Genomic DNA, 27,417 nt, shown 5'->3' with positions numbered 1-27,417 from the left:
ATTATCCTCACCTGGAGACATGAGGCCAAGACACTAAGGATAGGGGCCTGTTGTTTCACCGCTTCAGCTAGGAGCCAGGACCCGGAGTTTGGCTCCTCCGAGCACTGGAGCAGAACTTCAAAGAGATCAGTCATCTCTTCTTTGTTTCCCTGGAATTCCTGGGGGGACCTGTTGCAGACTTGATCACTGTCCATCCTGGAGTTGGACACTAAGGGCAAGTTCTCAAAAGCCAATCTTAAGTGGTCTTCAAGGACAGGACTGAAATATTGAAGAAGAGATTTCACCTAGAAAACAGACGATTAAAAAAGACAACTGTCAATTTCACCTGGAGCTGAAAAATGTTAGAGAAAAGCAGAGGCAAATTGTTCTTTCTCACCCTGAACTGCATGCAGGGGAAGTGACCATGGAAATTTACAAAGTAATTTATTGCTTTGGAGTGAATTTCCATATTCAATCTGGAGTCACAAAAACCTCTTCCTTCAGCTCTTTAATACTAATGATTAGTCCTTTTTAAAAAAAAAAAAAATTTTAATGTTTATTTATTTTTGAGATAGAGCATGAGGGGGTGAGGCTGCAGAGAGAAAGACACAGAATCCGAAGCAGGCTCTAAGGTCTGAGCTGTCCTCACAGAGCCCAACGCGGGGCTCGAAACCACGAACCGTGAGATCACAACCTGAGCCGAAGTTGAACACTTAACTGACTGAGCCACCCAGGCACCCCTAATGATTAGTCCTTTAACTGAAGCCAATCCACTGAAATCTTAGTAAAAATAGTAGCATCATATAAAACAAAAGCCTAGGTATACACAACAGAAAAAACACTACTTTTCTTCCCAGAAGTCTTCTAATTTCCTCTTCTTGAATAGTTGGGAACAAATGGTGGCTTACCTCCTCTGGGTGATAGTTATGGAGTTGACTGTGAATAATGAACTGTAACCAATCATTTGCTTTGGCACATTCTCTGAGATAAGACGTGCTCAGTTTCACATTGTGGATCCTGCAGAACTGTACCGCTAATGCCCACTGGCTGCTAGATTCACTAGATATCCTGTAATTGGGCAGTAGAGGAAAAAACAAACTTGTTAAGATATAGCTTTAATTTTAAACTGGAAAATTAGTAAACATTAAATAAATTTAACCACAGGATATGTTCTAAAAAGCCTTTCAACAAATATCAATGTTTAGTAGGCTGTTCTGGAAAACAGTGGTGGAAAAAAGAGGACTCCTGTACCCATAACACAAAGCTTTCTTAGTATACTAGCAGAATTCATTTCTATTATCAGCCAAGTATCTATCAGTAGATATAGTAGCTATATACCATCTTAAGGAGAACTGCATAAACAGTCAGTCAAGACACTTCCTGAGTGCTTAACTGTTTTTGCATGATTTACAGTATCAGAGTCCAGACAAGTGCATGGGCTTCCTAAGTGGGGAGTACCTGTTCCTAGATCAGGCGCGTTCAGGGTGGTATGGCTGTAGACAGGGAGTACCTGTTCCTACTGGCAGCAGGAAACTGCTGAAAACAGAGCCATTGACAGCAGGTATAGGAGAACAGTGTGCCTTCCCACAGTCTGGGGTCACCCCAGGGTTACCCCAGGTGGCGTAGCACAGAGGAAAGATGGCATAAATGTGTATGTAGAGGGTTTTTTGTGGATAGATGGTCACCTCAACTTTCATTATCAATTGACATACATTAGGAAGAAAAAATTAAGGACATCACTTAGAGTCAAATTTTGTGAGATCCATCCCACATCTTCTTAAATGATTTCAATATGTGACACTTAGGAGATTCCTCTGACCAGCAGGACAATGGAGGAGACAGAGCACTTTTCCATCTCTTGGAAACTCTATCTCTAAAGAGTGAATAATTATCTTCACCCTCCTTTTACTAATGGCAAGAAGAAATTAAAATCCTTGTCCATTTACCAAGTATCTGCTATACGCTGGCTGAGTAAGAAGACTTGAAAGGATTGATAAAAATATGTGAGGCGTTAGAAGAAAGACTAGGCAAACACAGCTTGGAAGATTAAAGCTTGCTGGAAAAAAGCCTGAGGTTGCAATTCAACAAACCTATTTATTTCCTGCTGCTGAATGCTGCTCCATATACCTTCTTCTAAAAGAATAAGCAATTCTTCTATGGTTGCCTTTTCATCCATAGCCAGTTTAGATAGTTTTTCAGCTGTAAGAAATATAAACAATAAAATATGGTGAAGAGAAAGGGTCAGGCGCTGGGAATTTCTGTTTGAAGAGTGTGGCCTTGGGCCATTTCAGAACCTAATTAAAAGGCCCAAAAAAGTGAGATAAAGTGCAAACATTCTGCCGGAAAAGAATGAGACAGGAAGGTAACTGTTTCTCCCCCAACCACTCATAATCCAGTGCCTCAGACCTATTCATCCCTTGTCCCCTGAACAAAACAAACCCCAGATGGAAAAGGTGCTGTACCTAGAGACTCTCTGACACAGCTGTACTGAACATCTTCATTTCTACACTTGTAGCTCAAAATTATATTGGCCACTTTCATATCAACTCTGATCTTTAGGCTGTCGAGGCCAAGCAGTTCTAAGAAACAAACACACGCAGCTGCTATTGAAGGTATGTAGAAGGAGGAGAGTCCTAAAACATAGGCTTCATTGCCTACTTCCTGGACCCTGAAAAAGGAAGGAATCAAAATCACATCAGGATATGAAAATTGTTTCTCAACAGGAAGAGCAGCCAGAATTACACAGTGATACATGAAGCGTCAGACACCTATGATTGTTGCCCCCTGCACACACCCATTTAAGTTCTTGGCAGTTTTTAGTTGTCTCCATAGCTCCCCATTCCCTTACATTTCACCTTCTCCTAAAACACCTGTTTATAAGCCAAATTATTCTTGCTTCCAACTTCATCCAAGGAACACAGAACTTCTGAAAGACTGTCAACTTGTGATCTTATCAATTATGAATATATATACATACTACCAAGAAAATTAATGCCAATTAAACTTGACATATTAGGTTTTAAAATTTCTTTTTAATGTTTATTTTTAGATAGAGAGCACACACACATGGGAGGAGCAGAGAGAGAGGGAGAATCCTAGGCAGGCTCCATGCTGTCAGTACAGACCCTCATGCGGGGCTCGATCTTAGAATTGTGAGATCATGACCTGAGCTGAAATCAAGAGACACTTAACTGACTGAACCACCCAAGTGTCCCCATTTATATTAGTTTTACAAGCGTAGACAAATTTCAAGGACAGATGCACACAAAAATAACCGTATTAATTTACTATGTAGGATGAAGACAGGAGACTCAGGGACTTTTATCTTTCATTTTTCACCATTCTGAATTACTTGAACATTTTACCATAAAAATGCATTACTTTGTTAGCTATAAGACAAATCAATAAATAAAGTAAATCTATATTTAGCTGATTATATAAAATACTTCTCCAAATTCTGTACTTTATAAAAGTGAATTATAAAAAATGAAGATCATAAATACAGAATTCACATCTTATTATATATACAATTCCCTCTTTAGAGGAACCACTAATATTTGGCAAGCTCCTGGGTCATTTTTTTGTTTTAAACAGAATTTTAAAAGACATAAAAAGAATCTTTTAATATTATCTTTATTATCTTTTTTCCTATTAACAAAGATACACTAAATTCCCCACACTTGGGATATACAGAAAAGCACAAAGGGGAAAAAAAAGAACACTAAATTACTAGTCAGATATAATTATTTAACTGTGATATATTTTCAGAATTTTTTTTCAAATACATGTGAAAAATACTCAGATATGCCTTTTATTAAGAGTACAAATTATGTTTTAAATACTCACAGCTGCTTGGGAGTCTTGCTCTTGGTTAATTCCTGGACCAGAAAAGTACCAAATGCAAATGAAGGCCGTCCATGTTGTAAATAATAAGCAAAATTCAGACGTTCCACTATAGCATACTTATTAACCAGGTCAGGGCTAGAAAAATGCGGGAGATGACTCCCTGCATCTGGGGAGAAAGTAAAGCAATATTAATCCTCTTCACTTCACCATGATCAATTCCAAATTTGTACGTGGGAAACTTAACTCTGCAATGGTAAAAGAAAACCAGTTGTTATTGTCATTTTGTACCACCGTGTATTACTGTGAACCACCAAAATGTAATAGTTTATTTTAATGTGAAGAAGTAGCCCTCCATTTTACACAAAAATATGTACCTGCAAAGCTGCATAAAAAACTTATAATTTATGTTTTTTCCTCACGGAACTTATTTTATATGCCGTAATTCTATATTTGATGATCATTTAAGTTCACAATGGCAGTAATCCTTTAGCCTGTAAAATCTCCGCTGATGATCTGCAAAAAGAGCTTTATAATTCATTCATGCAGCTCATAACACAATGAAATCCCTTCATAACGTATTTATATGAGTCCTCTATTCACCAAGGCCAACTCACTATACCTTCCTCCAGTAAACAGTTTTAAGAACATCCTTTTCTTCATATTAATACCGTTCTACAATTTCCGTTTATCACTAGCTATAGTTTCTGATGATGTTTTCATAGAGGACCTCATTAGCTATATGATGATACCATCTTTCTAAGATTAGCAGAGTAGCTCAGTTTAAAGTTACTCTGTGCCCATGAAAATAACAGAAAAACATTTTTTCCTCTCTAGAGAAATCTGAAGTCAGAAGATGTTTGCGTGTGACAAGTTAGTATGAAATAACCACTTCTGTCAAGCCCTAATCTTTAATTGCCTCTTAGGCCACTCACTACCTATAAAAAAAAAAAAAATGAAAAAAACATTTTTGTTTTCTTCTAAATGTATATTTTTAACATTTATTTATATTTTTGAGAGAGAGAGAGAGAGAGAGAGAGAATGAGAGAGAGAGAGAATGAATGTGTGTGTGCAAGCAGGGGAGGGGAGGAGAGAGAGGGAGACAGAGAATCCCAAGGACTCCGTGCTTTCAGTGCAGAGCCAGATGCGGGGTTCAAGCTCATGAACTGTGAGATCATGACCTGAGACAAAATTGAGTTGAATGCTTAACTGACTGAGACACCCAGGCACCCCTGAAACCACATTTTGAACTGTTAAAGGAACAAGTTCTTGGAAAACTTCATCTGCTCTTATTTTCAAAGTTCAAAGCCTATTTCTGAAAAAAAAAAAAAAAAAAAATTATCCTCCAAAAAAACAAGGATTTTTTTATACTATGACTTGGTTCTTAAAAAAAAGAAAGAGAAAGACAGACAGACAGACTTGAAGAGAGGTGTCTGTCATCTAACAAAGCTATTACTTAAAAGTCTACCACCTTTAAGATTAAAAAATTGTCACATGCCTTATCTATATTCTTTGTACGAACACAGAGACTTTGGTAACTTGTAATTACACATAAAACTGTTCATTTACTCATTAAATATTTGCTGAATACATGTGAAGTATATAGCACTGCCTGGCACCAAATCAGCTAACTTTAGTTTTTAATTCAAGTAAGACCGTGATCTTTTAGCAGCTGGGGGCTAGTATGGAGAGGGTATACAAGAAAAAATTCTACCCAAAAGGTGATTTTCTCTGGCCTGACACAGAAGCCAAGTCACCTCACAGTCACTCTACATCTCTTTTCAGTGGTAAGACCATATGAAAAAAAAAGTAAACATTCTAATTAAATACAATTCTCCAATCTCATAAATCCACATTATGTTTTTATAATTGTTTCATTTACTTTATGCTTTATTTCTTCAAATATTTCCCAACACCAGGCAGGGAATATGCCTTTAACTTCCTCTCTTTTCCCCAAGTGTACCCAGTACGGTGCTCAGTCTCCAAAAGGGGGTCAGGATTCTGGTGAAGTTGTTGGAGTTGGAGGCATTAGAACAGCACAGGGGAATCAGTCTACACTCTAGTAGTAACTTCACTGAGATTAAGAAAGTATTTTCATTTGAGAATGCAATACGCACTACTATATTCAGCCATCAACAAATATTATTGAACATCTATTACAGGTCTGGCACTGCACGAGCTCTGGGCAGTAGGTGAGTTAAATATATTGAAATTTGAAATTACAAAATGGACACATTAGAAAATTCATTTTTATGCATGTCCATAAATATTTACAGGGTATACATTATGTGTAAAGTGCTAATCTGAAGCCTACTTTAGAGCAATATCGGCAGAGACACCACAAGTACCATGACATTAAAGGCTAACCCTAAATTTAAAAGTAAAAAAGAAAAAGTAGAATTTAACCATGGCACCAAAAAAAAAAGATCAGAGAAGTGCTTCTGGTCTAAAAAGAACAGCAATGTGCATGCCTCTGGTGCTTACCATGCGCCAGGAGCTCCAAGAGCTTTTTAAATACTTTGTCTCCTGTCATTCTCATGTAATACGTGAGGTGGGCACTGTTATTAACCTTATTTTGTAGGGAAGTGAAGAAAGCTTACATCACTTACCCAAGATCGAGCCAGGATTTGTCTAAAGCCAACACCTATGCTCTTAATCTTATTTATAATACTATACTGTAAACAGGGATTTTTGGAAAGGGAGAAATTTAAGCAGATAGATAATACAGATACACTTTAGGATAATACATCTTATATTTCTCGGCAAGAATAGCACTAGTGATGTATTACAATTACTTTTAACTCACGAAATGTTTTCAGTTCAGTCTCCTAGAAAATGTTTTCCATCGGAATGCATCTTTATTTTTAAAATGGAAAGCAGTGAGGGGTGCCTGGCAGCCGTCAGTTAAGCAACCAACTCTTCATTTCACCTCAGGTCATGATCTCATGATGGGTCATGAGATCGAGCTCTACACTGGGCTCCACACTGGGCATGGTGCCTACTTAAGAGTCTCTCTCTTCCTCTCCGTTGTCCCTCCCCCGATCACCCACTCACTCGTGCACATATGCTCTCTCTCAAAAAACAAAACAAAAAAAAGCAGAGAAAAAAACTGGATTGGCTTTACATAAATTAAGTTCTACTGTCAACACTGCTGAAATACTTAACTTCTAAAGCCCTAAATACCTATAATGACTTACCTCCTATAGCCAGTGTGTTGGCAGATTGCCAGCCAAACAATCTGCTAGGATCAAAGGGCAATAATGACTGAAAAAGGGGAGAAATCAGAATTAAAAGTTAATTGACTCTAAAATAAGTGAACAAAACTGTATGAAAAGACTTCACAGGTAGTCTGCTTCCCTTCTTCAACCTTATCTTTCTGAACATAAATTCTCTGAGCCCAGCTTACAAAAAAAAAAAAAAAAAAGAATGCATGAGACACTTTCTTATGTTAATAAAAAAAGAACTGGCTGTGTTCCTTTTACAGACTCCCCTTACTTCAAACTACATCTGCAAAGTGTACTCTCTTTCAGTTCAAACAACATCAATCATAATGTAAATGGATTTTTGAAATACTTTTGGAATCCAAAAGCAAGAGAAGAGGCTAGAAAATGTTACCATGTAAACAAGACAATGTAAGCTAAGGCAGGACTAGAAAGGAAAGAGGAAAAGTAGATCAAAGGTTAGAGGAATGTCATGAACGAACCACCACTGCCATCAAAGGAAAAAGAGGGCAGGAAGTTGTTAAGCCAGTCAGAAAAGGTTTGAAAGCTGGGAGCCATAGCTGTTTGAAATTTGTCTAAGCCAAAGATTTAGCAAAGATGATCAACAGATGGTAGAAAAGATAAAGGAGAAAATAAAACTTTTAAGTCAAGATGTGAGCGGCTAAAGAAAAAGCAGCTTTGATTTAAAACTAAATAAGAATTTGTGGTGTGTTAAGGAAGGGCTACTTTTCATAAAGTAATACGACTAAAAAATTGCATCAGTCAACTTGAGAACAGAACAAAGAACAACCTGAACCACTTATGTTCTAGGCTGACTGAATCCACTTTAGGCAGTGCAACTGCTTTGGTATAATCCACTTAAAGTTTATACCAGTGCTACTGGTCTGCAATAAGATAAGAAACTTGCAATTACTTTAAATCCAGCTAAATGCTTCCTGCTTCAAGAGTGTCTTGCTACACAGATCAAACAACAAAACAAAAAAACACAACAAAAGCCTGCTGAACTGAACCGTGTACTTAGTAACATAGATTTATATAATAGTTCAAGATCCTAATCTCATCACATCCCAGCAACAAGCAGTTCATGGAGTGGCACCCACATGGGGAGTGAGCATTCTGAGCAGGACTACTCTATAAATTAAGGACTGTTCACACTGGAGAAATTTTGTACCTTTATAGATTATAGCGTTTATGTTGAATTAAAGACCCTAATGGGAAATATGCGCACCTAAAGAAAAAAAGCAAAAGCCCTCTGAAATGAGAAATGAACAAAAGAATGTGTTCGTAACAGAAGATCCCTGAATAGGTTTCAGGGTATATGAATTCCTCGAAAATATATGCAAACTTATACATATATGTGCAGTTTTTCTGGGTAGAGGACTCACATTCTTAAAGAGGTTTTGCCCTGAGAATGGTTAAGAAGCACTGATTTAAATAAACAAATAACTCAATTCACTGAGAAGAGAGAGACACAAGTTATCTGTGTAGAATGCTTTCGATGAAAGCAGCAGACAATTATGCTGGCCAACTATCTGCTCTCAGATCCATTTCCACCTTTCCCCTACAGAGAACTGCATTGCCCAAGCTCATTTGCCCTTTGGCTACCAGTAGGGTTAGCCCAGAGAACAACATGGATACTAAAGGTGGGAAGAGGGGAGAACCAGGTATTTTTTTCCTTCTTTGTTTTCTGGGGTATCTCCTCCAAGGTTCCAGCTCCACCTTCTGTTTCCGGCTCTCATTAGACAGCCAGGTTGTCAGATTAGCTCCCAGAGACAGCTCCAGCTTCTGGGTTCTGATAACACCACTTTCTTGCACTGTTCTTGCAGCCTTAGGAGTGTTGACGGCTTCCTTCTTCGTCAGTTTTTGGGTTGTCTCACCAGGGCATGTTTGGATTCTCCTTTCTGCTGTTACTGTGTAATTTCCTAATTGAAAGACCCAGGGTAGGAGCAGCTGGGTGGCTCAGTCGGTTAAGTGTCTGACTTCAGCTCAGGTCACGATTTTGCGGTTGAGGCGTTTGGGCCCCACATGGGATCTGTGCTGACAGCTCAGAGCCTGGAGCCTGCTTTATTCTGTGTCTCCCTGTCTCTCTGCCCCTCCCCTGCTTGCACTCTGTTTCTCTCAAAAAGAAGTAATAAACATTGAAAGACCCAGAGTAGGTTTCTGTTTTCCTGGCTGAACCTTGACTGATACCCCCCAATACTATCCACCTAAATACTGTACCTGCATAAGGTGGTAAAGTGTAATATCAGGTGGCAGGATGTTAGAGGCAGTATACTGTGGGAATAGAGCAGTTTTTAGCTTGGGATAAGGAGTTAATGCCATCTTCAGTAACTGGGGATCTACTTTCTTCAAACAGGTCTCATTTTCATCATTCTGAACAACCTAAATAAAAAGATCACATGGTACAGAGTAAGGGTTTTCTCTTTCCCAAATTTCAGGTTTTTTTTTTTTCACAAGAATGAAACAAGGTTAGCTTGAAAAAATACATGGAAGTGAAAAAACCAATGGTCAAGGAGTTAGAAGCCAAGAGTTCTCATTCTGGTTCTAGGAAAAACTAGCTGGTGACCCTGGGCCAGATATTCAACATCAGGCCTCAGTTTCCTCATCTATAAGATTAGGAAGTTCAACTAGATCAGTGGTTTTCAAACTATATGTGAAAAAACTGTTTGAAAAAAGGCTCTGCTACTAAAATGTTTAGAGTATTTTTTATTTTTTAAAATTTTATTTATTTAATTTATTTAGAGAGCACATGTGTGAGCAGGGGAGAGGAGCAGAGGAAAAGGGAGAGAGAGAGAGACCATCTTAAGCAGGTTCCACACTCAGCATGGAGCCTGACATGAGGCTCAATCCTATGACCCTGGGATCATGACCTGAAGTGAAATCAAGAGTCAGATGCTCAACCAGCTGAGCCACCCTGGCACCCCTTAAAATATTTAAATAGTAAATAGTAAATATTTTTAAAGGAAAAAGAAAACCACTTGACTAGATGACTTCTACCTAGGTTTTTCTCCCTCAGTGCTCAAGTTATTCTATGACTGTTTTTTGACAGGTGATTATAAACAGAGGAATAGATAACCATATAAATTAAAATACATTGCAATAATCTGGAGGATGTAGTATTATATTAAATTAGCATCAGTAAGAAGCTTTTAAGGATTAGATGTTAAACAGCATCCTTAATTCAGTTCCCTCTAACCAGGCATACTATACTTTCAAAGAAGCAGAGATGGGCAAATTTCCACTGGGTCCCTTAAGAGTTTATATGGATAGCCAAAAATTATGATTTCCTTTTTGCCTAAGAGTACAAATAGTAGACAGTAATTCCTAAGCCACACATCTAAAATACAGTTACTCCCAGGAGCAATCAGAAACTGACGTGCTATCCTTAAAACAAACCTGGAGTTTAAAAAACAAAGGTAGGGGCACCTAGGTGGCTCAGTCAGTTTAGAGTCTGACTCTTGATCTTGGCTCAGGTCATGATCTCACAGTTCATGAGTTGGAGCCCCTCCTAGGGCTCTGCACTGGTGGTGCGGAGCCTGCTTCTGTCTCTCCTTCTCTCTGCTCCTCCCTTGCCTGTGCTCTCTCTCTCTCAAAAAAATAAACTTAAAAAAATAAATAAATACCAGATATACACACACACACACAATTGATTCTGTTTCTCTGGAGAACCCTGACTAATACAAGGATTCTGAAATCCATAGAGATAGAGAGATAGAGAGAGAGAGAGAGAAAGAGAGAGAGAGAGAGAGAGAGAGAGAGAGAGAGAGAGAGAGAGAGAAAGAAAGAAAGAAAGAAAGAAAGAAAGAAAGAAAGAATAAAAAAAATCTACACCACATATTAGTTCCCTTTCAACTTAAGAGGATATAATATAAAATATAAAACTTCATCCTTTGTTTTATGCTCTTTAATATAATGAGATACTTATAAGCAGTTATACTTGAATATCACAGGAGGTCTAGAAAATCCATAGATATTTCTGCTAAATTTAAAATCAGTCCTATTTTGCAATAACAGGTAAAAGTGCTATCCGTACCTGGCTGACACCCCCAGGGGCATACATTGTAGTAGCAAGGGCCAGGAGAGTATGTCCTTCCAACAGCATACTGCTTACACTGGCCTGGTTGCTGGGAATCAGTATCTGAGCATTTGCAAGGCTAGCCTGGAAGATCAATTTGGGATCTGGAAAACAAAAGAGTAGGTTTTTTTCCTTAAGAGAAAGAGTTACATAATTCTGAGAAGAAAATTTTCACTATCCACAGTATGAAGGACTTTCTAAGTTTAAAAGCAATAAGAAAACATCAAAAAGGAAAATGAGAGATTTGTCCAAATAAAAATAAACTTCTATTTAAACAACTGAGACAAACAACTGTTCAACTGTTCAAACAACTGAGATAAACAAAACTAAAAGGCAGTAATGAACGGGGGGGGGGGGTGCGTGGAATTTTAACAACAAATTAACAACAAATGATAACCTAAAATTAATGTCTTCAGCAAAGAGCTCATACAAATCAATGCCTGAAATACTGACTCTCACAGATAGACTGTCACGATGTGGGAGATTAATAAACATTTGTTGGATGAATGCAGGCTAAAAAAAAGGATAGAGAAAATAACCAGAACAAAATACATGAAGACAGATCAAGAGTTGCCTGTGGATGATTATCTACCTAGGCTATCTACCTGCAGAGTTTTACCTTTTGATAGTTGTCTGTGGCGTCCAATTTTTCTTTACAATAAACATATTATCAACATCAAAAACAAACAGAACAAAACAAAAACCCCAACCCACATTATGAAAAAATTCTTTATATTGGAAAAAACCCCAGAATTACATAAAAGTGAAAGATTGGCTGTTGACATTCCTTGCCTGTGTTAGTGGCTTTGCCTGTCCCCTTTCCCAAGTGGAGTCTCTGGAATAATACCAGCTAAACCCTCAAGGGGGGCAGGGGTTACAGGGCTTTTCTGATTATAACCAGAGCAAAGCTCTCCTTCAGCAGCTCTACTACATAAGACAGAACAATCCAGACATACTGTGGTTTGTTTTTTTTTAAATTCCATCTGGAGTTACTTACTAAAAAATTCAGGGCAGACACCTGGAAGACAGACCACTTCTTCATAGAAAAAGGGTGTCATTACCAGAGAGCAGGAATTCACCCTGTGATAAACTGGTAAGATGAGACATATCCAGAAAGAACAAGCCTGAGGCTGAGGGGGAAGGGAACACTGGCACACATGCTGTCTGGCTTTTCTTGGCTGGCAAGAGGGCAACATTTTTGGTCTTCTGCTTTTTAAACAAAGCTTGAAGCATCTATAGTCAGATGTTTGTCTATAGACAAATGATTTATTTAGAGAACACAAATTATGTGCCATTTAACAGATCATTTAGCCAGACTTTGTTTTTGTTTTTGTTTTTTTGTTAAGAGACAGAGCATGAGCAAGGAAAGGGCAAAGAGAGAAAGGGACATGGAATCCAAAGCGGGGTCCAGGCTCTGAGCTGTCAGCACAGAGCCCAAAGAGGGGCTTGAACTCATGAACCACGAGATCATGACCTGAACCAAAGTTGGATGCTCGACCGACTGACCCACCCAGGCACCCCGACATTTTTGTATTTAATACAGTACACCCATACCTGTTAAATTACCAGAAACTTGTCGACACTGAACTAAAAATTCAAACCAAGGGTGAGCTTCATATAATTCACTTTTTTCCAAAAAGGGACAATTTGAAGGATTAAGTCTGTATATAAAACAAAGGAACAAACTCTGGTTAGCACACAGGATAAGACGGTTACAATCATGTTTGCTCCAGATGATAACTAGCATTTAAAAAAGGAATTTCAGAATTAAAAGTAAATATAATATACTCCAATCTTGTGTTGTGTTTTACTTATTACTTACGATCTAGAAATAGAGAAAAATTTAGAGACAGATAATTTTATTTATAATGTGTTTACTTCCATGATGAAATTTTACCAACTCTGTAAGATTAACAGATACCTTGTCCTGTCATATTTTATTATTTTAAACAACAAAAACTTGTCAGCATTTTCAAACTTCAGAGGCTTTTAAAAACTTCCACAACTACAGAGAAGCTAGGACCGAGGAATTAAGTCTCAGGATAGATCCTTTGAATATATGACTTCTTTTTTTTTTTTTTTTTAATTTTTTTTTTTAACGTTTTTTATTTATTTTTGGGACAGAGAGAGACAAAGCATGAACGGGGGAGGGGCAGAGAGAGAAGGAGACACAGAATCGGAAACAGGCTCCAGGCTCCGAGCCATCAGCCCAGAGCCTGACGCGGGGCTTGAACTCACGGACCGCGAGATCGTGACCTGGCTGAAGTCGGAGGCTTAACCGACTGCGCCACCAAGGCGCCCCTGAATATATGACTTCTAAATCTTCTCTTACCAGCAGCTTTGGGGAAAACATTTCTGTGTCTAAATAAGCTTCAATGATACAAACCAGAAAAACACCATCTATTTGAATTCTTAGTCTTTAATACACAAAATAAAATAAAAAGGTTCTCATTAGCACCTAAGGGTGGACTCTGGAATCAAATCTAAGTAGAATTAAATCTGGCTGTGCCATTTATGAGAGTCATGTGCTGTAAGTAAGGCACTTGGCCTCTCTCAATGCTTCAGTTTCCTCATCTGTGTAATGGAGATTGGAATAACCACCCGATAGGCCTTTTGTGAAAATTAGATGAGATAATGCCCGTAAAGTACTTAGTCTAGTGCCAGGAACACTGTAAGTACTCCTATATTAGAGACATAGTCTTGTTAGCACTGACCCAACAGCAATTCAGAGCAGCCAGAATGATCTTGGGCAGTATACACTGATGTATATCTATCTATCTAAGTATCAATTTAAGAGTATACCTAACATACCTTGCAGTGGTTATGAACTCATAACCTTCTGTTAATCTTACAGAATTGTTTAGCATTCATTTGCCTGGTAATGAAGGTATCAAGTAACTCCAAGTTAACTTTCAGAATCTTCCTCTCTTTTAAACTTTTAAGGCATTTCTTTCATTTTATTCTTTGTAGTTATCTTATAGGTTAACAGACATGTTACAGGATTAACATCACCAAAAAACACATGATAAGCAGTTAGCTGAATGCAGCACTGAACTAAGGTACCAAGTATTGGAGTGAAGGGGCACTATTTCAAAAAGATCAGTATTCTTCAAGGGAGTGTTTAATATTTTCCTAAAAGTCACATTCAGAAGTAGTATGGAAAGAGGAAACTGATTTGTGCTGCTCAAGGACAAATCAATTCTCAATACTCACTTGTAACGGTCAAGATAGACATAGAGAAGATACTGCAGACTGTGTTCCAAACAATAGAGAATGAAGTGAGAATGGAAATCCCAACCTTCTTTGGACCTGTAGTTTTGAACGGGGAGAGTATCTTGCATCACACCTCCAATGCGGTTCAGTCTTAGGAGGAAGAGTTCAAAGTCTTCTAGTTCAGACTGAAGAAAAATCCCACTCCTGTTGGGCAGGTTTCAGAGGTGGCAAGTTACCAAGTTGCTACACTCAGGGCAGACCAAACCACTTCCATTGTGGAAGTCTCAGCTACTTAAAAATAAGGATTTACAAATTAAGACTGCCAAGTCTTGTGGTAGGGTCCCCTCCCTAATGTAAGAAAAAACAAACCTCAAAGCAACCTGGCTATATGTGTATGTGACAACATCCCTCACAACCTTGTAACAGGAGACCACTTAACCAGACTACATGTTTGTGTGTTACCATATATAGGAGACAAAAAAGTAAAAAGTATATAGAAAACTACACCACGTGGTGTTCAGGGCTCAGTTCTCCAGGTACGAACCCAACTGAGCAATGCTGGCAGGAATAAAGTTACTTCCTGGAAAGAAAAGCCTCAGCATCAGGACTATCTGTCTGAGAATCCTGCTACAGTCTCACTCTATAAATCGTTCTGACACATATATATTTTGCTAGTTTCTGATGAAGACTGGTGCACCATCTTAGTATTTAAATCACAGTCTAGAGTTATCTTCATTAATTCAAAAACGTAATCTAAGCTATCTCCATTTTTTTATGATTTTAACTAGAATTGCACAATCCACTGTGGCAACAGTGGTTAACTCTTGAAATTAGATGTTTTAAGCACTGGGAATTTCCAAAATTTAGAAGCTAAAGCAGAATAATTTAAATAGACCAACAACTAAACAAGAATAGAAATTTGCATTTAAATATTACTTTTTACAAATTTACTGTTAAATTTATATACTATACAGAGGACAATAGGAAATATATAATGTGGCATGTACAGAAACACTATGTAACCATCACCCAAATACTAGAATATTATACCTTGGTGTATTCTTCCCCCATGCATGTCCTTTGCTACCCCCAGAGGTAACCACTATCCTAACTTTGTAATAATTATTTTTTAAAAAATTTTTGTAATGTTTATTTTTGAGAGAGACAGAGACAGAGTGCAGGTAGGGGAGGGCAGAGAAAGAGGCAGATAGAGAATCTGAAGTAGGCTCTAGGCTCTGAGCTGTCCACCCAGAGCCTGATGCTGGGCTCAAACTCATGAACCATGAGATCATGACCTGAGCTGAAGTTGGATGCTCAACTGACTGAGCCATCCAGGTGCCCCCCTGCCCATTCCCAACTTTAAAAAAATTTTTTTTTGAAGTTTATCTATTTTTGAGAGAGAGAGAGAGATAGAGTGCAAGCAGGCAAGGGGCAGAGAGAGAGGGAGACACAGAATCTGAAGCAGGCTCCAGGCTCCCAGCTGTCAGCACAGAGCCCGATGCAGGGCTTGAACTCACAGACCATGAGACCTGAGCTGAAGTTGGACGCTTAACTGACTGAGCTACCCGGGCACTCTTGGATTTGCCTATTTTAAACTTTATGCATAAATGGTACCTTCTGGATATATTGTTCTTAGTCTCATTTCTTTTATTCAACATTGTGTGATTTACCCATGTTAATACCTGTGACTACAGTTTGTTTTCATTATTTTTTTTTTAATTTTATTTTTTAAAATTTACATCCAAATTAGTTAGCATATATTGCAACAATGATTTCAGGAGTGGATTCCTTAGTGCCCCTTACCCATTTAGCCCATCCCCCCTCCCACACCCCCTCCAGTAACCCTCTGTTTATTCTCCATATTTAAGACTCTCTTCTGTTTTATCCCCCTCCCTGTTTTTATATTATTTTTGTTTCCCTTCCCTTATGTTCATCTGTTTTGTGTCTTAAAGTCCTCATATGAGTGAAGTCATATGATTTTTTTCTTTCTCTGACTAATTTCACTTAGCACAATACCCTGTTTGTTTTCATTGTTATATAGTATTCCACTGTAGGACTGTAACTACATTTTATTTATCTACTCTCTACCTTTGATGGTCAGTGCAGCTACTCCTAGATTTTTGGTAAAATAATTTTACATTTCCATGACTACAAATGAGGAAGACCATCTTTTTGTATGTTTATTGGCCATTTGTGTTTCCTCTTTTGTGAAATGCCTATGTATGCTGTTATCTTCCCCTCCAGATCCAAGCTCTACTCTTCTCCTATCCCTGGAGGCTCACCTGCACAGAAGACTCTAGTACCCTCAGACTTGCATTTTGTTTTGCCTATGGGAGACCCCCATAAGAAGGTAAGAGTCAGAAAGAAGAGAAGATGAGGATACCTTGGCTCTTTTTGTGCTGGGTGACTACAGGTTGGCTGACACTCTCCACTAAGGGACACAACTCTTGCCAGGCAGCTCTCTAGGTCTCAGTAACCATTCTCCTTGACCCCTTAGGCCGTTTAGAAAGCATACCCTACTCCCAAGGTCATGAAAATATTCTTCCATATCTTCTAAAAGTTTTATAGTTTTACATTTATCATTTGGGTTTTGAAATCTACTTGGAATTGACTGTATGCATGAGAGAAGGCAGAAAGTCCAATTAAAAATAAAAGTCCAGTTTAAATCCAACCCCCCCCCCCCCCCCGGCCACAGCTATTTTGTTACCCCAGCTCCCATTTGTTGAAAAAAATGTTCTTTGCCCACTATTCAGTGCCACCTCTGTCATATATAAAGTGAGCATGTATGTAGAAGTTTGTTTCTATGCTCATTATTCTGTTCTCTGGTCTATTTTTCTATCCTTGAACCAATACTCTGTCTTGGTTGCTAGAGCTTTAGAATAAACTTTTATATCTGGGAGGACAAATTCTTTTTCAGGGCTATTCTTGACCCTCTGCATTTTCATATAAATATTTATAATCAGCTTGTTAAAATCCACACGAAAACCTGCTGGGATTTTTATTGAGATTGCATTATATCTAAAGATCAACTTGGGAAGAATCGACAACAGGCTTGTCATGCTCCAAATCTAAATAGAACGTTTGTGGTGTTTCACCATCAACCATAACGTTAGCTACAAGATTTCTTTAGATACCCCTTTCACATTAAGGAAATTTGCATCCATTCTTAGTTTGCTAATATGTAGCTTTTATGATAAATAGATGCTGAATTTTATCAAATGCTCTTCTGTATCTAACAGGGTGGTATGAGTTTTTCCTTTTATTTTTTTTTTAATGTTTATTTATTTTTGAGACAGAGAGAGACAGAGCATGAATGGGGGAGGGTCAGAGAGAGAGAGACACAGAATCTGAAACAGGCTCCAGGCTCCGAGCTGTCAGCACAGAGACCGACGCGGGGCTCGAACTCACGGACCGCGAGATCACGACCTGAGCCAAAGTCGGCCGCTCAACCGACTGAGCCACCCAGGCGCCCCTGAGTTTTTCCTTTTAATCTCTTACTGTAGACCTAATTCACTAATGTCATATTCCTGTTGAATCACACACATACTAGCTTTTTAAATAAATAAATATTAAGCCAAATATTTGACAACCATGCAAGTTATATGCAATTTTACTTTTAGTAAATAAGGAAAGGATTTAGTGCAATAGAAGGAACAGCAAATAGAAAGTCAGAGGTAAAAGAATTGAAGTCTGTAAGTAACTGGCTTGGGCAAAGCTCCTAACTTCTCTAGATTTCACTCTCCACATCTTCAAATTGATTAGGACAATACAGCTACACTTCCCTAATAAATATAAATATAAAATAAAATAAATACATGGGGAATATGCTTCAGAAACTTAAAAATTAATATATATGTTATTGTCTCATTATATTATTTTTATAGCCTTAGGAAGATAGGTTTAGCCTGTGAAATTGCTGATATTCAACCATTTTTGACCCACACAAACGGCAAGTTCACATGGTTCAATCTAACAGAATTGTTTTTAGCAATTAATTAAAAATTTAAAGTCTTCACATCACTTCAAGAGCTACTGACCCTTCACTAATTTTTTTCTTTTTTTAAGTTTATTTATTTTGAGAGGGAGAGAGAGACAGAGAGAGTGCAGGGCAGAGAAAGAGAGAGAGAGAGAGAGAGAGAGAGAGAGAGAGAGAGAGAGAGAGAGAGAATCCCAAACAGGCTCTGCACCATCAGCACAGAGACTGATGCAGGGCTTGAACTCACGAACCACGAGATCATAACCTCAATTGAAATGAAGAGTTGGACACTTAACTGACTAAGCCACCCAGGCATCCCCTCACTGATTTTTCTTAAATTTTTAAAAATTATTTTCTTAATGTTTGTTTATTTTTGAGAGAGAGAGAGAGAGACAGAACGCAAACGAGGTAGAGGCAGAGAAAGAGGGAGACACAGAACCCAAAGCAGGCTTCAGGCTCTGAGCTGTCCACACAGAGCCCAATGCAGGGCTGGAATTCACCAACTGTGAGATCATGATGTGAGCCAAAATCGGATGCACCCCTCCCCCTCACTAATTTCTTAACTGAACAGTCCTCTTTAGTTAAAATCCACAGGCAGCACACAGGTGCAGTGACAGTAATGAGAAGAGTAGGAGACATTACATGACACTAAGGCATCCTCTTCTCAGCTCTTGCCACTTGGTCCTTGTAGCTCCAATGACAGCTGACCATGTCAGCTACAGTGTGAGAACCTATTCACTAACACATGGTGTTAAATGCATGTGATTTTAAATATTTTTTTTTAAATTATTTATTTTGAGAGAGAGAGAGAGAGAGAGAGCGCGAGCATGAGCAGGGGAGAGGCAGAGAAAGAGAGGGAGAGAGAGAGAGAATTCCAAACAGGCTCTGCACTGACAGCATGAAGCCTGACATGGGGCTCAATATCTCACAAACCATTAGAGAGATCATGACCTGAGCCAAAATCAAGAGTTAGACACTCAACTGAGCCACCCAGGCACTCCAAAATGCATGTGATTTTAAAACCTCAATATATGGTAACACTATAATTTTAAAATACTATGAAACAACATTGCATTGGATTTATGGCATTTCAGAGCAAAATTTACACCATTAGTTTTTTATTGCCCTTCCTTGTATTCATCTCCAGTTACAATACCTGGCCAGCTTATCTAAAATTTCATTCCTCATGTAGTTGTTGCAGCAAGTATTCTGATCAATAACATCAACAGTCAGAAGGGGCCATCTGTTCTGCTGAAGTGAAGCACAACTGTCCTGGGTCTGAAATTCTCCAATCCACAAGATAATGCTTGACCAATCATGGCGAGCTGTGAGGTATCTCCAGAGGGCTTCGGGAGAATATGATTTGTACTCTGCATTAAGAATAAAATACATTTTAAAACAGCAATGAATTATGATTATTGACACAAAACTCAACAATAATTAACTTAATAGATTCTTCTTCCCTTTTCTTTTCTTAATATGAATAAAAACTTTGGGGGCACATGGGTGGCTCAGTCAGTTAAGTGCCTGACTTCTGATTTCGGTTCAGGGCATGATCTCATGGTTCATGGGATCAAGTCCTACGTTGGGCTCTGCACTAACAGCACAGAGTCTGCTTGGGATTCTTCCTTTCCCTCTCTCTCTGCCTCTCCCTGGCTCATGCTCTCTCTCTCTCACGCTCTCTCTCTCTCTCTCAAATTAAATAAACAAACAAAATAACTTTGGCTGTAATAGTTAACACGAATTTAACATTCTATACATAACTACTATTACTTGTTCCCCAGAGCCCTCATGTGATACAGATCCTTAGTTTACACAAGAAGAAACTCAAAGACTATTGGAAAAACACAGATGTCACTTTGAGGCTGGCTAGAGAATTCTTAGCCTTGAAATTTCAATTCACTAGACCATATGGCTTTTCTCTTTCACTGTCACATTATAAATCTCTTACAAAAACCTTGAGATATCCCAGAGTCATGGGATTGAGCCCCATGTTGGGCTCCTTGCTGAGCATGGAGCCTGCCTAAGATTCTCATTCTCATTCTCTCTCTCTCCCCCTCTCTCCCCTCTGCCCCTCCCCAGCTCATGCACACACTCTCTAAAAATTAAAATAAAAACCTTGAGTTAAGAGGTCTTCATGCAATGACTTGCATTTTAAAGTAACTGAGTATTCTTCCTCCAAAAGGAATTCCAAAATGGAGACTCACCAAAATATTCAAATGCCTAATTTAATTCTCATACAATATGTTTAAATTTTAGGTTCTTTCACACTTGCCTTCTGGACTTATCCTGGGGAGAAGGATGGATTCTTGTGTTAGTTGATTCCACCACTGAGCCCAATTTAACACAACTCTGTGGTCCTGTTTGTTAAATTTATCTTTAGGATCATGTTTCAGGAGTGAGTCCAAAACAGATTTGTGCTTGAAAAAATCCTGTTCCTTCATCCTATACCTGAAACAGTGGTATAATTTTTTTTAATTTTGGAGGGAAAATCTGCTCATGAACTTCAACTCTTTTAGGAAACACATAATTCAATACTATAATTTTTGTATTTATTATCTTAAAAATATGTATGTAATTATACAAATATTGAAATGAGAGGAAATTCCCTGAGTCCCTTCTGGATGATACAAGTTTTATCTTCATAGAGAATGTAAGCTCAGTTCCACATAAAAAACCTGTGCTCACTAACAATTATAAACAATGTCCACAATATTTTTTCCATATTATCGAAAGCAGGCTAATAAGACTACCTGGCAAAGGACTGGATCTGCACATTTTCTTGAAAATGTCCTGAATAAAACTTCTCAACTTGATGCACGAAGTCTATAGTTCTCTTTTCATTTTCAGAAAAATAATTTTTTTCTTTTAAAATTTCAACCTTGAATAAAAAGTAATTAAGCAGTGACCTCACAAAAATCAATCACAATTGCAAAACAAATGTCATGAGATTAAATGCCATTTAAGAACTGTATTTTGAATTTTTGAAGTGTATATATATTCACACAAATTTTCTTTTACCACAAATGCAAAATGATCATTAAAAATAAAAGGAATTCTAATACTTTTACTTACTAGACATTAGTTGAATATTAAAATAATTCATTTTGAATTTTCACCAAGGTTTACTAGAAGATGTAAACTACATAGCCTCACCTTTACCTACCAAAAAGTCCCGTATATCTTTATCAGTTGTATAGAAGCAGATCTTGAGCAACTGGTCTTTTACATCAAAGCCCTGTAATAAACAGAAAAATTGAAAAACCTTTACATTTTGTAAAAAGGACTATTTTAAACATAAATATATGTTGGATAAAGAAATACTCTATTACAGACATGTACCCTGTTAGAATTCTACACCTTTTCTGCTCTTGTGAACACTCATACTCTAGATTTACCTTACGTATACACTGCCTATCCCTAAAGTCCTTAGCCATTTTGCCAGAACAAAAGCAGCAGATAGAACAATTTAAGGTAATGCTAGGCTACCATGACCAAAACTGCAGGTATCTGCTATAATGATTCACTTGAAAACAAAAGTCAACGCAAATCACAATGCTTGCATGGTTTCACTCTGTACCTCTAGAAAGTTACCATGGACAAGCCACGACCATGCAGATTAGGGCCAGGTCTCAGCTTAGTCCAGGAGGCCTACCTCCGGGACTTCCCCTTCTCCAATGAAGTAAAACCACAGAGCACGAAGTAAAAGTATAAGCCATTAGCTCAAACGGAGACGTAAGGGGTCACACGAACAACCCAGAATGTTTCCCAACAAACGAGGTTCTGTGCACACTTTGACATGTGTGAAGCCTTCTAGGAAAAGCACTGTCTCCTTCTAGTCAAAGTGCCAAGTATAACAGAGAATAAATGATGGAAACTCCCAATAAAAAAATTTCTTCAAAAAAGTTCTCAGTACCAAAGAACATTTCTGACTATTTCCCAGTAAAGGCTATATAAATTTCTTCATTTCTGACACAACTATGAATACAAATCAATTTTTATATCAACCAGAAATTGCATTCAATATAGAGAACGTTTCTTCCATTACAGACTTTAAGATCAGACAGTTTATGCAACTCACCATGTTCTTCAAAAGTTCAGAGGCTTCCTTTATGTTGTTCTTTTTCAAATTGTCAAAGACCAAATTTAGGCCTATTCTAATCAGCTCCTCAAGTCTTTGAGCAGAATGACTGTTAATCCTGAAGAAAGCCTGTGCCTCTGGTATTCTGTTGCTCAAAATAGCATCGGCAATAACTTCCTAAGAAAATGAGGAAACATATTTGCCTTTTAAGTTCCTTTTTATTTCCTTATTATGATTATCAACATGGGACTTATATATTTATTGAGCACCTAACAGACTTTTATTGAAAACCAACCACTAGATTTGGTGCTTTGCACAGAACAGATGAAGTTGACCAAAATACAGGCTATTAGACTAGTGGAAAATATACAAATAAAGTACTGAGTATAGTCTTGTATGATAAAGGCAATGATGCAGGTATCCCAGGGTGCGAGAGAGGAGGGTCCAGAAGAGGAGCATCTAAATAAAAGAGGTAACAACAAAAGAAAAGTCTTCCTAGTAGAGAGGACTAATGAGGTGAAATTTAAAAGGCAAGTAAGCCATTACATACATATATTGAGGAAACAGGACAAGTGTCCCAAAAAGAGGGAACATATACCGAGGTATAAAGGCAAGAAACAGTATCACTCTTTAGGAAACTCCAAATTACTCAATTTAACTGGAGAAAAAACTGGACATAGTAGCAGATGAGATTTGAAAGAAAAGCAGAGGTTCCATCATGAAGGGTGTTATATGTAGGCGATAGATTGTATCCTGAAATTTATGTGGAAACACTGAAAGATCTTAAAAGCTAAGGGTGACATAACCAGATACATATTTTAGGAAGAATGTTCAGGTAGCAATATGGAGAATAGATTACAAGGGATTCAAGCTCAAGACAGCAAGGCATTAGAAGGTTACAGCAAAAATCCTAGTAAGAAGGAATAAAGACCTACACTGAAGACCTATACCCTAGACAGAAGAGGGACTTTTTTTTTTTTTTTTTTTTGAGAGAGTGCACATGCACAAGTTGGGAAGGGACAAAGAGAGAGGGAGAGAGAAAGAATCCCAGGCAGGTTCCACACCATTAGTACAAGTCCCAATGCCAGGCTCAAACTCACAAACCAGGAGATCATGACCTGAGTTGAAGTTGGGTACTTTACCAACTGAGTCACCCAGGTGGCCCAAATAGGGGCATTCTTAACCCGGGGCTTTCAAGGAGTAGGTAAATCCCATGAAGACTTATGCAAAATTGTATGCATGTGTACATGCACACAATCACATGTATATTTTTGGAGACAGAGTCCACAGCTTTCATCAAAATAGGCTATAACCTTTCAAAAAGTTAAAAATCAATTATTTTGAGCAAAAAGACCAGAGGACCATGGATGGTACCTTGGAGCATATTTAAGGGTGAAAAATAGGAAGTGAAACCTGCAAAGGAGACTGTAAAAGAGAAGCCAAAAACAGTAGAGGGAAAATCAATTAACTTTCGGATAGAGAATAAGAGATACAGAAAAAGCAGTCGCACCAGCTACTTCCCTGTTCCTCCACCCCAAGAACAGCAGTCCTGCGAACCTGACAGTATGTCAAACTTATCACTTTCACTCCCTACTGAGTTTGATCATCTGGGTTAAGCTATTTTGGTCTTTGTCTTTCCAAAGCCAGTACTCAACAGGTGGGTGGAGGGATTCTTCCAGTCCCCAGTCATAAAGAGGGCAGCAGCACAGTCTGGTTGTACTAACTTCTATAAAAAGAAAGTCAAGGGGCGCCTGGGTGGCTCAGTCGGTTGAGCGTCCGACTTCGGCTCAGGTCATGATCTCACGGTCCATGAGTTCGAGCCCCGCGTCGGGCTCTGTGCTGACAGCTCAGAGCCTGGAGCCTGTTTCAGATTCTGTGTCTCCCTCTCTCTGACCCTCCCCCGTTCATGCTCTCTCTCTGTCTCAAAAATAAATAAACGTTAAAAAAAAAAAAAAAATTTAAAAAAAAATAAAAAAATAAAAAAAAAAATAAAAAGAAAGTCAAGGGGCGCCTGGGTGGCTCAGTCAGTTAAGCGGCCGACTTCGGCTCAGGTCATGATCTCACGGTCTGTGAGTTCAAGCCCCGCGTCGGTCTCTGTGCTGACAACTCGGAGCCTGGAGCCTGTTTTGGATTCTGTGTCTCCCTCTCTCTCTGACTCTCCCCCGTTCATGCTCTGTCTCTGTCTCAAAAATAAATAACTGTTAAAAAAAAAAAAAAAAAAAAAGTCAAGCAGGTGAGCTAGAAAATTTAACTGGCAATATATCTTAACTGGAATCTGAGATAGGACTCAAACTGAGTATATGTCCAAGAAATAATGCCATAAAATAAAAGTTTCCTAAGATCAAACTACCAGCAGCAATGTGATTTACCCAAAGGTCAGGCAGAATGCTTAAGTCCAAAGTGCCAGGCCCTAGCCATTGAAGAAATATCGTGAAGAGTGTGCCACTTCACATAGGTTTGGGGTTGGGTGCTTGTCCCTGGATCTAAGTGGGCAGATCTGGCATTAAGAATTCAGAGGGAACCTCTCTGTGTTCTCAATTAAATACACAAGCTTGTAGACATAAATTTGAAGTCATGCCCAGAGATCTCCAAATCTATAAAACCTAAACTCCAAACGTATAAAACCTTGCTAAAGATTCTGAATCACAAATGTACAGATTCTAAATTCCGGTTTTCAAATTGTTTTCTCAGATCCTCTAAATCTGGCAAATAAAAGAAGTAGTAATTACTCATATTTACCTCAACACTGAGTTTCTTCCATATATCGCTTTCTCTTACTTTGGGGACATTTTCATTTACATCATATTCATCTACGGTATCTATTATCTTCCAAGGAAACTTTATCATGAAGGTTCGAAGTTCATTAATGTAGCTGGTCAAAATGTTCACTCCCTGCTGTAGATGTTCATCTAGTTCTGTGGAAAACACCAATTTGCCAATTTCATGTATATAAAAATGTACGTGTGCATATACATATAGAGAGAGCAAGAACTGGAGAATAGGAATAAACCCTAAGCTGTTATAAAGAATTCTAGAAAAATGCCGAAAAATTAAACTCGGTGTTTTCAAATTTCAAACAAAAACAATCTGAGCTTCTTCATATTTACCAGTAGCTCTGTGTTTTAACATAACCCTTTTCACAATAATTAGTCCCTTCTGTCAACTTGGCCAGTATTGGAACCTATTTCACTCAATCAATTATATACACTGACTCTTCTCAGCTTTAGGAAATAGCAGTCTCTTGGCTTATATTTTCTCGGGCAATAGGACCACTGGGATCTCTGTCCTGACACACGGATAGGGCAGTTGCATGCCTCTTTGCTGCTATCTTACCTTCATTGTGAAGAAAAAGCTCCTTTATTTGTTTGTTAAGAAAAGACAGTGTAAGATTAAGCAACTGTTCTGAAAAGTGTTTGCTTTGGGTTTCAGAATCACTTTCTCTAATTGCTGAGCAAAGTAAATCCAAGGCTGGTGTCAGCTTTTCCACATCTGAGAAAGAACCAAAGAAATTAACATGAATACCAGTATTCTTCTAATAAAACTAACATAATAAAAAATATGTTAAAATTTTTTAGGAACATAACAGATATATGTCTATTGGACTAGCTGATATAGAGGATAGTACAGTATGAATGGATACTGTATGAAAGACACATAATACAAATATATTTATTTTTATTTGAGAGGGAGTGCGTGCGTGCACTCATGCAGCAGAGGAAGGATGGGGGTTGGGGGTGGGGGCAAGGAGATAGATGCGGGGGGAGGGAGGGAGAGAGAGGGAGGGAGAGAGAGAAAAGAATGAATCCTAAGCGGGCTCCACACCCAGCTTAGAATTCAACTCAGGGCTCAATCCCACAACGCTGGGATCATGAGCTGAGCCAAAATCAAGAGTTGGATGCTCAGCCTACTAAGCCACCCAGGCACCCCACAAATATACTTTATTTGAAATAAAAATTCTTCCACAGCTCAACGGGTAACTTGGAAACAAGCTTGTTTGACTGTATTACTGAGCAAAAACAAAGCTGAAGCACAAACACCCTTCTGTTTTGACATGTATTTGGAGATAGGTAGGAAGACACTACTTATTTTAAGAACTGACCTTCCCTTAAGGCCTGGTCATGGAAGTGTAAACAATGTAAATGAATCCATCATTATCAGTTGTCATATCGTATCTATGTCATTCTGATATCACACATATACCAGCCAGTATACTAGGGAAGGGTTGCTATATTACAGTTACATTTGAGTTCTTGGCAGACAGGAATGAGAAAGAGGAATCTGCAACAAATTATACATCCTATTTAGAACAAATCAGTAGCATTCCCTTAAATAACAGGTTATAAGAGAAAGATATTGCCTGGAACGTTATCCTTTTTCACTTTGGTTCATTTTTAGTTTTTGTTTGTGATTTACATAGTTGTCTGATTCATCTGCTTATAGTATAATCCTGCCACAAAGTATTAAAACACAAGATAACTATTATTCCTTCAACATCTGCATTTTTCAAGTTTTATACCCTACTACATCCCTATTATGTCAGCAGTTCTTGAACAAAAAACAGTAAGTGGGTAAAACTCATCTAAACACACAGATGTTAGGGTGCCTGGGTGGCTCAGTGGGTTAAGCATCCGACTTTGGCTCAGGTCATGATCTTGCAGTCCATAAGTTCGAGCCCTGCATCGGGTTCTGTGCTGACAGCTCAGAGCCTGGAGCCTGCTTCAGATCCTGTGTCTCCCTGTCTCTCTGCCCCTTCCCCACTCATGCTCTGTCTCTGGGTCTCAAAAAATGAATAAATTTTTAAAAATAAAAAAATGCAGATATCTAGAACTGTATAATGGTGGTAGAGGGGAAGGAGATAATGAGGGAGGAGAAAAACACATTCATGTGCCAATACATTAATGTGCAGGGAATGTGGTTCAACTCTTTGCACTTAAAAACAACTTCCCCAGGGAAGCTGATTATAATGGTATTTCCAGAAACCTTCCTTTGCCCCCAGAAAAGGATCTGAAAAGCCCAATCCAAACTTTTG

The 27,417-nt window shown here is 38.3% G+C and overlaps 1 protein-coding gene across 2 annotated transcripts in view; it reads right to left on the bottom strand.

Moving 5' to 3' along the window:
• The window catches only part of SPG11 (SPG11 vesicle trafficking associated, spatacsin), an 88,612-nt gene that overhangs the window by 29,914 nt on the left and 31,281 nt on the right, over positions 1 to 27,417 (bottom strand). For both annotated transcript variants that reach the window (XM_058737899.1, XM_058737901.1), the window contains 17 exons: positions 25,722 to 25,877; positions 25,128 to 25,303; positions 22,389 to 22,565; positions 21,474 to 21,545; positions 21,061 to 21,188; positions 20,583 to 20,758; positions 19,464 to 19,677; positions 14,332 to 14,535; positions 12,673 to 12,779; positions 11,077 to 11,222; positions 9,264 to 9,425; positions 7,020 to 7,086; positions 3,826 to 3,991; positions 2,442 to 2,647; positions 2,070 to 2,178; positions 888 to 1,047; positions 12 to 284 (listed from right to left, as the gene is read on the bottom strand). In XM_058737899.1, the coding sequence (XP_058593882.1) occupies positions 12 to 284; positions 888 to 1,047; positions 2,070 to 2,178; positions 2,442 to 2,647; positions 3,826 to 3,991; positions 7,020 to 7,086; positions 9,264 to 9,425; positions 11,077 to 11,222; positions 12,673 to 12,779; positions 14,332 to 14,535; positions 19,464 to 19,677; positions 20,583 to 20,758; positions 21,061 to 21,188; positions 21,474 to 21,545; positions 22,389 to 22,565; positions 25,128 to 25,303; positions 25,722 to 25,877 (2,699 nt within the window). The remainder of the gene's footprint in view (positions 1 to 11; positions 285 to 887; positions 1,048 to 2,069; positions 2,179 to 2,441; positions 2,648 to 3,825; positions 3,992 to 7,019; positions 7,087 to 9,263; positions 9,426 to 11,076; positions 11,223 to 12,672; positions 12,780 to 14,331; positions 14,536 to 19,463; positions 19,678 to 20,582; positions 20,759 to 21,060; positions 21,189 to 21,473; positions 21,546 to 22,388; positions 22,566 to 25,127; positions 25,304 to 25,721; positions 25,878 to 27,417) is intronic.

Source organism: Neofelis nebulosa, chromosome 7, assembly GCF_028018385.1.
Source record: "Neofelis nebulosa isolate mNeoNeb1 chromosome 7, mNeoNeb1.pri, whole genome shotgun sequence".
Lineage (NCBI taxonomy): Eukaryota > Metazoa > Chordata > Mammalia > Carnivora > Felidae > Neofelis > Neofelis nebulosa.
Note: the sequence above shows the minus strand (reverse complement) of the source record. Positions and strands in the feature narration are given on the sequence as shown.